The 13125-nt window shown below is 22.7% G+C and overlaps 3 protein-coding genes across 3 annotated transcripts; all 3 read right to left on the reverse strand. All coding sequences in view use genetic code 6, as the record gives it.

Moving 5' to 3' along the window:
• Positions 1-449: 449 nt before the first annotated feature.
• On the reverse strand, positions 450-4350 carry TTHERM_000319961 (cyclic nucleotide-binding domain protein; the record flags this gene model as incomplete). The annotated part of the gene is made up of 13 exons (XM_012796844.1): positions 450-584; positions 641-784; positions 838-1056; positions 1106-1183; positions 1255-1757; positions 1823-1899; positions 1947-2036; positions 2100-2371; positions 2425-2710; positions 2767-3036; positions 3121-3776; positions 3897-4172; positions 4258-4350. The coding sequence occupies 13 exons, from the start codon at positions 4348-4350 to the stop codon at positions 450-452; spliced, it is 3099 nt and encodes a 1032-aa protein (XP_012652298.1).
• An 878-nt stretch (positions 4351-5228) lies between these two features.
• On the reverse strand, positions 5229-5504 carry TTHERM_00319970 (acyl-CoA-binding protein; the record flags this gene model as incomplete). Its single annotated transcript, XM_001012898.2, has 1 exon — positions 5229-5504. The coding sequence occupies one exon, from the start codon at positions 5502-5504 to the stop codon at positions 5229-5231; it is 276 nt and encodes a 91-aa protein (XP_001012898.2).
• A 2792-nt stretch (positions 5505-8296) lies between these two features.
• On the reverse strand, positions 8297-11665 carry TTHERM_00319980 (tetratricopeptide repeat protein; the record flags this gene model as incomplete). Its single annotated transcript, XM_001012899.1, has 1 exon — positions 8297-11665. The coding sequence occupies one exon, from the start codon at positions 11663-11665 to the stop codon at positions 8297-8299; it is 3369 nt and encodes a 1122-aa protein (XP_001012899.1).
• Between the last annotated feature and the right edge of the window lie 1460 nt (positions 11666-13125).

The following is a 13125-nucleotide window of genomic DNA, read 5'->3' on the forward strand; positions in this document are numbered from 1 at the left end:
TAAAATAATCAATATAAAATGTATTACTTTTTAAACATAATAAATAAATATTCTAACTTAAATTAATTAGTAAATATTTTAATTTAAATCTTTTGATCTCTTTAAAATTATTAAAAATTTTATAAAAAATCTAATATTTAAATTCTAAAATTTTCTATCAGTATAAAAATAAATGATTAATAGTATATATACTTATATATTTCCTAATATTTTCAAGAAAACCAAAGTAATTAGAAAAAGATTAATCATATATAAATTTTACATATAAATTAGATTTATTTATTTATTAATTGAAACATCTCTTTTAATTTAATTAATAATTTATTTAAAAAGAGTTATTTTTGATATATTTGTTATTTAGAAATATTTTTCAAGATCTTTTAAAAAACTCTTGAAATTTCTAATTTTTTTATAGTAAGCATAGAATTTATTTATTTTTTAGATTTAAATCAATATTTCTGTACCTTCCCTTTTTGTTTTCTAATATCACTTAACTTATTTTAGTCCATATTTGATCTCCACGATTATTTTTCATTATTTCTTTTTTTATATTGCTCTTATTTATCTAAATATTTATCGATTTCCTATTTATTGATATTTATTGTTTTAATTTAATTAATTTTAATTTATTATATCTTACTTGAAGTTCTTAAAATACATCTTAACTCTCGACTCTTGATAACTGTTTCATTTTGTCATACTCATCAGGTTTTTAAAATGGAATGATAAATTATTTCTTTTGTTTATTTTAATTCTATAAGACAGTATCGTAATGCTTTTTGACCTAAGATTTAAATTTTTTTAAAATACCATCATAAAAATAAATAATATAATTACTTCTGCTGTTTAAATGGATATCTTATCTTTGTAATTATCTTTAAAATCAAGTTTTGTAGGATTTGTTGAACCTTATTTAAAAGAAACCAACATTTCACCACTCGGATTCCAAAGCTTTACTAACTTATCAAGACCAACAGTTAAATATGTCATTTCTTTAGTTTCGTTTATTTTTTAAATAACTTTAATTTATTCTGAATGGGCTTTCCATTATAAAACCTATTTTGATATTCTTTAAATATATCATAAATGTATTATTTAAATTTACTTATTTAGCCTTCTTTTCTTGCAAAAGAGGTTTTTCATCCTTTTACAATATTTCTTGATCCAAATCTGAAAAAATATACTTTAATATAAATAAGCAATTAACTTTAGCATATTAAAAAATTGATTTTAAATATAAAAATGATTAATTACATCAATTGCTCTCTTTAAGTTCCTGTTTTCTTCAGGAGAATTAAATGGCTTAATCTAGAATTCATTTAATAGTTCATTTAAGTTTAAGAATCTTATGTATCCGATTTCATCACCAAGGATGAGATCAAGTTTGACTTAATTGTCTTTGACAATTACTTAGTGATCCATTGAAGTAATTACAGCTGCCTTCTATATTGTAAACATGTTTTTCCATTTTATTAGAAGCTTTCCGTTATAATAATCAGATTGCTTTAAACCCCAAACATAGATAAACCCACTGCTATCTGCACCTGCAATCAAGGGGAAAGGATCTAAAATTTTTATCATAACTATTTCATTGACACTCTAAGGAATAATTATCTTATATAAAAAATTCCCTTTTTCAAAGTCCCAAATACGAATGCAATTGTCTCTTGATACTGTAGCTATTTAAAGTAAATTCTCACTAAAAACTGCAGCCGATATATCACTTTTAGAAACATTTTTTATGGCTCTAAGACATGCTTTTTTAAATTTAAATTAACAAAATAAATTCAATTTGAAATTAAGTTAAAATTTATGAATTTACGCTTTTCTTCATTTTTTTCAACTCTCTCGTCACAAAAAACTCTTATTGTTTGGTCCCATCCTGCTGAAATCAACAGTCTAAAATAATAAATATTATAAAATAGTTTATTAATTAATATAATTACGAGTTTTTAGTGCTCATAGTCAAGAAGCATATCTCTTTTAAATGGAAGTTAAGGTCTTTGATTTTGAATCCTGTTAAACAATCAATGCACCTTTTTAATAAAGAAATATATAAATTTTTCATAATGAAAAATTAAAGAAATATCCTAAATTACCTAATTTTACCGTCATGCTATCCTAAATATAATTTTCTTTGATTAGCATCAAGGGCCATGCTTGTTATGTCTGATTCGGTGATGCTCTTGTAGACTCTTTGAACTGTTCCTTTTCTAAAATTCCAAACTCTGACATTCTTTCCAGCTCCAGTATAGAATTCACAATTATAAGGCGAATATGCCAAACATAAAATTTATTTATCATCAGCTAATTAAGGATCAAAGCTTGTATCAAATTCATAAAAGCTGAGTTTCTTTGAACCTAAAATTAGCTTTTAAAAAATTTATTAAACACTCAATAAAAAATATTGGACATTTAATTTACTTTATTTTCATTTTCCCTAAAAACTGCTACTTTATAGTGGAAAGTTCCTTATTTTTTATACATATTTTTAGTCTTTTCAGTGTCCTATGGATATGTGGCTTAATTTTTTTTTGCTTTTTTTTCTTACAATCTATATTAATCTTCTTCTGCATTAATTGTTTAGATTTCTTAAAATGCTTAAATATTCCATAGTTTTACCACTCCTCTGGCATCTACAGATATTACAATATTTGCAAAAGATTCTGGTGTAATCACTGTAATTAAAGGAGCATCATGACCACTCAACCTATTGAGACAAAAAACATTATATTAAAATTCAATCATTTTTTTGAATATACTTACTTAGCTACTGGATGCTCTAAGTAGGCATTCCAAACAAGGACATCGAAATCAAATGAGCAACTGACGATATATTTATTTGCTTCGTTATAACAAATGCCTTTTATTCCTTTAATATGACCACAGAGTAATTTAAATGTTGTTTTTAATTCTTTTGAATCGCTCTCATCCATTTGGTTGTCATAAAGTCTGATATTTGTATCATTAGACCCTGTTGCTAATACTCCCAAGCTCTCAATGTTTAACATGCAGGTTACATCTAATTATTCACGGCTTTTTAATAGAATAAATATTAAATAAGAGTCATTAAATTTGTTAATTCAAATATTTTTTATTGTTTTATAATAAAATGCATACATTGGATCTTATTTAAGAGCTTTTTCAAATGATTTTTTATTGATATATTAAGATTCAAACAACTTCGAAAATATCTTTTCTACATTCCAACAGCAAATAATACCTTAAGAGTTTGCTGTATAGAGAGTGTTTTTTTCTTCGCTGTATTCGATGTGGATCTGAGCATCTGGAACTGGGAATTTTCTTACAATCTTTTTATTTTCAATATCATAGAAACTTATGTTTTTATCGTTAGAGCATAAGGCAAGGCAGTTTTTAAATTTAACATAGATAGCACAAGTAAAAGTCGAGCTTTCGAATTCTATTTCTTACTCTTGCACTAATGTTTTAGCATTAATTAACTTCAAATATTTCATATTTGCTTCTAAGAACCCAAAAAACTAAGTTCCTTTAAAGGTGTATATTTTTTCTATAGGGTTATGCTCATAGCCTTCTATGTTTTCACATAGATTTAGCTTAGTTTCGTAGAGATTTTCATCTCTATTAAGGAGTTCAGGTATTTCTATGATAAATTATGTAAGCTCTTTGAAGCTTATTTTACCACGATTTTTCACATCAATGAGATTAAAAACTTCCACAAAACAGACTAAATATTCATCCAAATCTATATTATACTCTGAAGACTTAAGCACTACATTGCACATCATTACTACAAACTACATTATAATAATTTTTTATCTTAAAAAATATATGCTTTCCTTATTTATTTATTTTGATTATACAACATACATAATTCATTTTAGATTTTATAAATTTGTTTTAAAATAGTAGAATACTTGCTTCACGTTCATCTCTAGATCCTCGTAGATTTCAAACTCTTTTTTGATATCAATGAATTCATTAGGTGATATCGATTGCAAAATTTCATATTTTTTATAATGTTCAGGAGTCTAAGTGTGAACAGAAAATGCCTCAGAATCAAAATCCTCAGAGCCAAATATTTTATACTTTTTATAATTTTCATTGTCTAATCCCTTTTCCTCTTCGCTATCTTCTCTATCACTGTCATCTTCAGAGCTTTCATCATATTTATTCTTCTTTTCTTTCTTTTTCTGTTATTAATTATATCATTTTATTTAGTTTTTATAATATCAAAAATATATTTTTTAACAAAGTCAAAAATGATAAAATATTTACCCTTTAAACAGGATAAATATCATTTGCTTTAAGAATATATGCGTGCTTGCTGAACTCATTTAAAAGATGATTAAACACTCCTTTTTGCTTCATTTTACTTTTGTAATTTAGCTTAATAACTCTTTAAAATTAAATATAGGTGATTGATTTATAAAAAACACAATAAATATTGAGTTTACAAATTTACAAATTAATTTGAATTATTATGAATGAATCTATAGATTCCAATAGATATTGAATCTATTTTTTGATCATTCATTCACTCATTCAATCAAGCAAAAAATATACCTTGTTTTTCACACTAGATTTTAAACAGACAAAATTCATTAAATTTAATATGTGGAAACTATTTTTCAACAGAAAATATAGTTTTTGAGAGATCATCAAAAATAAAAACTCACTATGATATTTGATTATTCTTTTTTGATTTATTGACTTTCTAATGATAATCAATAAAAACCCAATAGCCTATTCTCTAGTAAAAATTTCCTATTATCTCCTTAAAGATAAAGAAAAAGGAAAAAATAGAAAGAAAAAAATCATTTTTATGGATTAAATTGACAAATCTAAAAAACATAATGAAGTATTCTGAAAATATAAAAAAAGGCAATCAAATTATTGTTTTTGCTTTTAGAATTCTTTTATCTTAGTATAAAAACTTTCCATTTTTCAATATCAGAATCTTGAATTATCAATTTTATAATTATCTAAAATTTTCTAAAATTTTTTGAAAAATTTTCAGTGAGTAAAGTATTTGTTTGCAAATGAAAAGTTAAAGGTTTGAAATAACATTATATGATGAACTCCACCATAATAAATTTAAGAAATATAAATAGAAGGGAATTTTAAAAAAGCATGGCTTAAGTTATTATTAATAACTTACAATAACAAAAAATATGAATACATAACAATAAAATAATTAGATTTTGAAATAGTATTATTTTTCAAGGTATTTAACTTTTATTATTATTTCAGACCTTCTTTCCAACGGTAGCGAGGACCTTGTTGGCAAGAACAACGTATTAGGCCTTAGCATCGTTTTAAGAAACACCCTTCTTCTTGTTCCAAGCTTCCCATTTGGCCTTACCCTTGAAGTCCAACATACCAGGCTTAGCGGTAGTGTTGTCACCAGTGGTACCTTACTTGTATAAGGCGTATAATTCTAACTTGTTGTCATCGGAGGTATCACCTTTATTCTTGAAGAAGTTAGCGATTTCTTCAGCAGCTAATTCGAAATTTTCGGCCATTTCTTAATTCTTTGTTTTCTTACTTTATTTATTTATTTTTACTTTAATTATTTGTTTTGATAAATATTATTAATTTTGAAATTTACCAGCGGTTTTTAAAGAACACTCAGGCATATCTAGAATAACAGATACCAGTTTATGATTAATCACATTTGGAAAAAATATATATGATTTGCTCATTAATTAATGAATGAATGAATTGAAAGACCACCTCATAATATTAAAATATAAATTTTATAAATAAATATAAATAGATATTTTTGGGCATTGATTTTCTTTTATATAAGGCTCGTCATTTAGTATCGTGGAAAATAAATGAATAACTATTCTAATTTTCTTATCAACATACGTCATCTCTAACTCTTTATTTACCTTATAAAAGATATATTAATATCAAAAAATCACGATTCCAAAACCTGGCCTAAATAAAACATCATAATATCTTTTCTCCAAACAAGTAGCTCTTAACTTTTATATGCAATATTATTTGAAGAAATATGTAAATATGTCTTTTTTAAATAATATTAATTTATTAATAGTAGAATTTAAAAAAGCACCAAGCTGCCCAATAGCAAATTCCAATATAAATTTATTAGTTTTCTTTTGTCAGTATAAAAATTAGATATGCATTTCTGCTCTTGAGTATTTTGAATTATCAAAAAATAAATAAATAAATAAAATAATATCAATGATACTTATAGTGAAATATTATAATTCTTATCAACTTTCTTTATTTTGCTTTCAATGTTCAATATAAATTATTTAAATTATATCTTTTAAAAAACTATTTCATTTTATTATCACTTCCATTGTGTTTTAGTCGGATTTGTAATTTAAAGCCAAAAAAAGGTGAAAGATATTGGTAATTGTTGCTTTTTACTTTAATTAAGCAAAGAGTGATCAAAAACAGAATAGCAAAACCTTAAAACTGAATATCTTTTCCTTAATTCCAAATCGTCCTGATCACAAAAAGATTTATTTTTTGAAAATAAATACAATTTTCATAATACATACCAACTTTTAAGGTGGATAGTAAGTAATTGATATCTAAAATAAATCATTATTTTTGGTTAATATTTAGCTTATTTTTTAAATACATTTTAAATTTCTAAGAAAAATGAGAATAAGAATAGATCAACAAGAAATAAAACTATTATTTTGAGCACTGATTTTTTCATTTTCGAGAAATTAATTAATACATTTTCTCAATTTATGATGAATAGATGTTTGGAATTTTGTAAGATTTGACCTATAAAATTTACATGCCAGTTTAAATAAAACCAAAAAATTAAAACATATTAGCTAATAGCTTAAAGATTACTTGCAACAAAATATAGATTTATTAAACATGTAAGTAGATATGAATAATTATATAGAAAAATACTTTCAAAATTGGGCAGATATAAAGAAGAATTTTATCTTATTTTTTTCTAAATTAAGTAACAAAAAATTAATTTGAGAGAGTGACCTATTAAAAATATTGTAGAAGTATTATAACATAGGAAATATTATGCTAATTTAAAAAAATACTTAATATTATCATATTTGCATATCATTATTACTAAAAAAGTTGCGTAATAAGTTTTAAAGTGGTGATGCATATCAAATATTAAATAAAAATCTTTTTTATAGAACAAAAATATCAATTCATGGTTATACGAGAGTATATAGCAAGGAAGATATGAATGAATAGTAATTTTTTAAAATATAAGAAAGAAAATTGTGTTGAAAGATATTATTAATCTTTTATTGTTTTGTAAATTCTTTTACTATTTAGATATTTATGACATCATTAAATTTAATATTAAAAATTAAATTACTTCCATTCTAACAACTTCTATTTATCTATATAGTAAGGTAAAATATAAGTTAATATTATAATATAATATTTTTAACTACAAAATCAACTTTTTTAAGATCAAATAAATTGTTTGTTAAAAGCTGAATATATTTAAAATTCATATAAATAAATATTGCAAATTTAAATAAATAAAATGAATTTTAAAAAATTTAACTATTTCTATTATTAATTAAATTAATTATTTTAATTGAATAAATTAATCATTTTTGATAAATTAAATTAATTATTTATTTATTCATTAATTTTTAATTTTTATTGCTTAGTAATACTGCTTGCTATATGAAATTAATTAGTTTTAAAAAATTAAAAAATATTTTCTAATTTTAAAAAAATAATAAAAGATATTAATGAATATTTTAACTTAAATATTATTTTATAAATTTTCTTTCTATTAAATTAACTTTTCACTGCAAGAAATTATATTTGAATATCTTATTTATTTTTAAATAAGAATATTGACATACTTTCTATGTTTATTGCTAATATGAAATGAATTAAGTTTTAATAATATTAAATAACATACATTATGAGTGTTTAGAATATTTTTTTTAATTTTCAGTAATTTAATAAATTATAAATAGCAAAATTAATATTAAAAGTTTTTTAAATAAAATAATTAATCATAAAGAAATAAACTCAATAAAATCTTTAGATAAATAATTTAATTTAATTTTTATATTTAAATTTAAAATGATATTGATTAATAGGATGGTTTAGCTATAATATACATATATAAATTTAAGATAATTGGTCCTGAAAAATATATTCTAATTAAAATAATTATTTAGATTGAAAAATATTTTAAATGGAGAGTTTACTTTCATTAGAATTTTATTGTTTCAACAACTACTTTTAACTATATAAATTAAATGTAGATTCAATTTGTATGTATATTTATTTGCATTCAAACTAATAACAGAAGTTTAAATTTTCAAATATCACCTTTTGTTTGATTTAAGTAAGACTAATTTGTAGCAATCTAATCAGGATTATATTTAATATTTTTTTATTTAGCTTTTATTGAACTTTCATACATTTCTTTATCATCATACAAAAATCCAAGCCACTAATCAACTTCTTTAGTGTCTGGGTACATCTTTTTTACTTTCTTATAGCATTAGATGGCAAGATTAGTTTGCTTATTTTTATAATACAAATGTCCTAGCAAGAGATATCCCTTATGAGAAGAGAAAGTTTTTAATTCTAAAAATTTTTTAATACTTTGAATCCCTTCTGGAATTAGGTCGTCATCATAATAGCATAATGCAATATTGTAATGTGCATTCTAATACTTTGGATTGACATTTAAGGCTTTCTGATACCATTATATAGAGAGTTCATTCTCTTTTAGTTCATAATATATTAACCCTAAATTATATAAAAGATCACACTAGTTAGGATTTATTTTATAGCCTTTTTCAAATACCTCAATTGCTTCATTGTACATGTGCAATAGCTAATATGTTATACCTAAATTATAAAGTGCATTTTCATCATCAGGTAATAAATCTACTAGTTTTAAGTAAATTTTAAGAGCTTTTTCATTGTTATCCAATTTGGAAAATATCTATCCTAAAAACTTATACGTATCTATACATTTTGGGTCAATTTCAATAGCTTTTTCAGACCAATAGATGCATTATTCTGAATCATTGAGCTTATCATAAGTTATACTTGTGTTATAGCAAGCATCGGCAAACTTTGAATCTAGCTCGAATGATTTTTTGTACATTTAAATAGCTTCTTCATAATTTTGTTCCTCATAGTAGACAATTCCCAAATTAAAGTAAGCGTCACAATAATTTGGGTTTAGCTGAATAGATTTTAAATACCACTTTTTAGCCTCTTCTAATTCTTTTCTGTAATAATAAGTAATACCTAAGTTGTAGCTTAAATCCGATTAATTAGGTTTTAATTCATCAGCAATTAGATACTCTCTGATTGCCTCATCATAATTTTTCTGTTTGTAGTAGCATAGACCTAAATTAAAGTGAGCATCCTCTAAACTAGGATTTTTTTCAATTGCTTACTTAAAAAATTGCATTGCTTCATCTAATTTCAGTTCTTTAAATTTAATAACTCCCAAATAAAAATACTAAACCTCATTTTTCTCAGCTAAGCCAATCCCTTTAGTCAGGAATTCTATTGCTTCTTCTTATCTTCCTTCCTTTACATAAATGTCTATCAGCCTTTTGAAGGGATCCATGTAGAGAGGGTCTAGTTTTATAGCTCTTTTATACCAATCTAAAGCTTCCGGGTATTTATTTAGTTTCTCGTACGAAAGTCCTGTACTATAGCAGATATCAACAAAATCAGGATTTAAGTCATAGGCTTAAGAGTAGTATTTGAGTGATTCTTCGTACTAACCTAAATCATAATAAGTAACACCTAAATTATAGATTGCATTATTGTAGTTAGCTTTAATTTTGATAGCATTTTTATAGGACTAAATGGCTTCATCATATTACTATAAAGAGTGGTAGGCTATTCCCATATTATAGTATGCATCATAGGAGGAAGGTTTTACATCTATCGCTATTTAGTATTATTCTATGGATTCCTTCATTAATTTTTTATCATAGTAAATAAGAGCTAAATTATAGTGTGCATCGCTAAAGTTAGGATCTACCTCAATAGCTTTCTAGTATTGTTGAATAGCTTCATCTTATTGGTTTAAATTTTAATAACACAGTCCTTAATTTACATATGCATTGACAAGATTTTTACTTTTTTCAGCAGATTTCTAAAAATACCACAAAGCTTAATCAAATTGTTTCTAGTTATAATATTATAGTCCTAAATTATTATAATTATCACCAAAGTTAGGGTTTAATTATATTGCTTTATCATACCATATTATAGCATCTTCTTGTTTTTGTTAGTAATTGTAAATATTTCCAATCATATTATATGCTTGCTCATAATATGGATTGATTTTTATAGCTTACTTAAAGTAATTAATAGCGATATCATCTTCTCCTTTTTCATAATAAATGTAACCAATTTTAAAATGAGAATCTGCATCATATTTATTAAGCTTTATTGACTATTTGAGGTTCAGTATAGCTTGCTCTTATTTTCCCTACATGAAATACTCGCATCCCAAATAATAATAAGCTCTTGAGTAATTTTTGTTTAACTCAATGCTTTTTTTAAATGACTCTTCAGAGTTAATTGTATCCCCTATTATGTAATAGCAATATCCAATAGATGAGTAAGTTTCGTATGAATTAGGATTTATTTCTATTACTTTTTTAAATTTCTCAATAGCTTCGCTTTCTTTTTTTTAGTCAAAAAAGCTATAGGCTTCATCAAGCAAATCTTCAATTTATTAATTAAAATCTTCTAAATCAAATTCCCAAGTATTTTCTAATTACTAAATTTAGAATTAGTCGAGATTTTTTTAAGCTTTATCAAAAGAATCTATTTGCTTAAGAATATCTGGTCTTTTTATCTGATCAAACTAAAAAAAATCTAAGAGAATATAATTGATATCGATATCAATGCTCTTTTAAAATTAGTAATACATAGTCCCATAACTTAATTCCTTTAAATAGTATAGCAGGTTCTTTGCTTAAGCCATAGAATATAAACACATTCCAATACACCATAAATCTGCTTATTAATTCCATATTTACTAAATGGACTGTGATTCTGCATCAACTGAATTATCTAAAAACTCAGGTGGTAAGTAGAATTAAATATTTTACATAATTTACATGTCAAAGAACTGAGTTGAGTTTGAAGGATTGATTTCTTTTGCTTCTCCAAACAATTAAATCTTTATATTCTAATTTTACAAAAAGATGTTTCTAGGGGCAAAGTTATATAGAACCAATCCTTTAGAATGAATAAAAGAGGCTGCATCTAATATTTATTTTGAAAGCATTATAAAAGTTTGTCTATCTATTTTTTTTCTCCTATTTTCAAGAATCCAGTCCTAGAGAGTCTAACCACAGTACTCCATTTAAACCAAATAAAAATGCTAAATCTGAAAATGGCTTATGCATTTTATGATATTTTCATGAAGTGACTCTGAAATATCTTTAGCTAACTTTTGAGCATCAGCTAATTTATTTTAGCAGACTACTCCTAGCTCTTCAAAATCAGATTAAAGATTGATTATTTTGAGTAAATACTAAAAATTTGATTATTTTATATAAACAATATCTGAGAGTCCTTCTTCGTATTTTTTAGAATCAATAATTTAAATGTTTTAAAATTTTAATAGGTCCTTTTCTATTATTTTAATATGAGATTGGTTTTATGATGTATTTAAGATGAAGGTTTAATGAAGCATATTAAAGTCTTTTTTAATAGTAAGTAAGTAATTAATTAATAATTTTTTTGATAAAAAATTATAGAAAAAATATTACTAAAGATAAATATAATGAATGATTCCTTTTATTTTCTTTTCTATATAAAATAAATCAATATATATTAGAAATATATTAGAAATCGGAATCGAAAGAAAAATTATTCAATTTTTTAACCAATTTTAAAACCAAATATTACTTATTATGAATTTATTATATCTTTTCAACATCAATGAGTATTAATGGTATATAAAAATATTTATTTAGTTATTAATTTAATACATAATATATAAATTCTATAAAATTGCTAAATAAAATATCATTTCAAATTTTGATAATAGACTAAATAATTAATAAATTTTATATTTTTCTTATTGATAAATATAAATTTACAGATTCAATATTTGAAAGTAAAATATTATTAATAAAATGTATTAAATCTATCTTCATTTTTCTACTAAAGCTTCATCTTTTATTAATTATTTCTTGATGTTCAATTTTTTCATTTTAGAGTTCTATTGAATATTTATTTAGTATTTATTTCTTCAAAACAATTTTCTTTAATATTTTAAGTATTTTTATTAAAATTTATTTGTTTATAAAAATTGATGTTAATTTCTTCATAATAATTTTAAGACTTTCAAAAAATTGAGTGAAAGAAAAATAATTTTAAAATTAGTATATTAATTAGTACTTATAATTAAACAATTAAAATCACTTTAATGAAACATTATTTACTTTCACTCTTTTTTATCTTTATTTATTTTAAAAACTTAGAATAAATTTAATCTTTAAAAATGTTTAAAGAGTAAAAATTAGGTATAATGTTTTCATAATTACAAAACTTCAAAAAATATTTCTGGTGAAAATAAATGAATAATCAAATAAATTATTAATATAAAACAACTATAATAATCCTTATTAATAATCATAAATAAAATCAAAAATTATTTGCTATCTCTTTTATCATCTTTGTTTATAGTATGATCATATTTTTAAAAACAATTTTTTTAAATTTTCTAGGTATTAAAGCTAAAAAATAAACAAATATAAATAATATTATCATTGCATTTTAAAAAGCTAGAAATTTTATTAAAAAAACAACTTTTTTAAAAATATAAAAAACAAAATTTCTTTTAAAAATGTTTTAATTTTCAAATTTGTCTAATAAAATACTATCAAAAGTAAGTAGATATATAAACAAAGTAATTTGAAAAAAATTAAGCAGAGAAAATTTTTGCATAATCAATTAAGCTTCAAAATTTAGTAATGCCAACATCAATCATAATGAGTTTATTTTCTTTATAAATTATAAAATAAAAAAATATTATATAAAATAACAAGTTATATTCAATTTACAATAATTGATTGAAATATTTATTTTATAAATTTACATAAATTTCGTTTTATCGGAACTGTATGTGTTATTGATTTCACTCATTTA

This window comes from Tetrahymena thermophila (genome assembly GCF_000189635.1).
Source record: "Tetrahymena thermophila SB210 genomic scaffold scf_8254691, whole genome shotgun sequence".
In the NCBI taxonomy this organism is placed as follows: Eukaryota; Ciliophora; class Oligohymenophorea; order Hymenostomatida; family Tetrahymenidae; genus Tetrahymena; species Tetrahymena thermophila.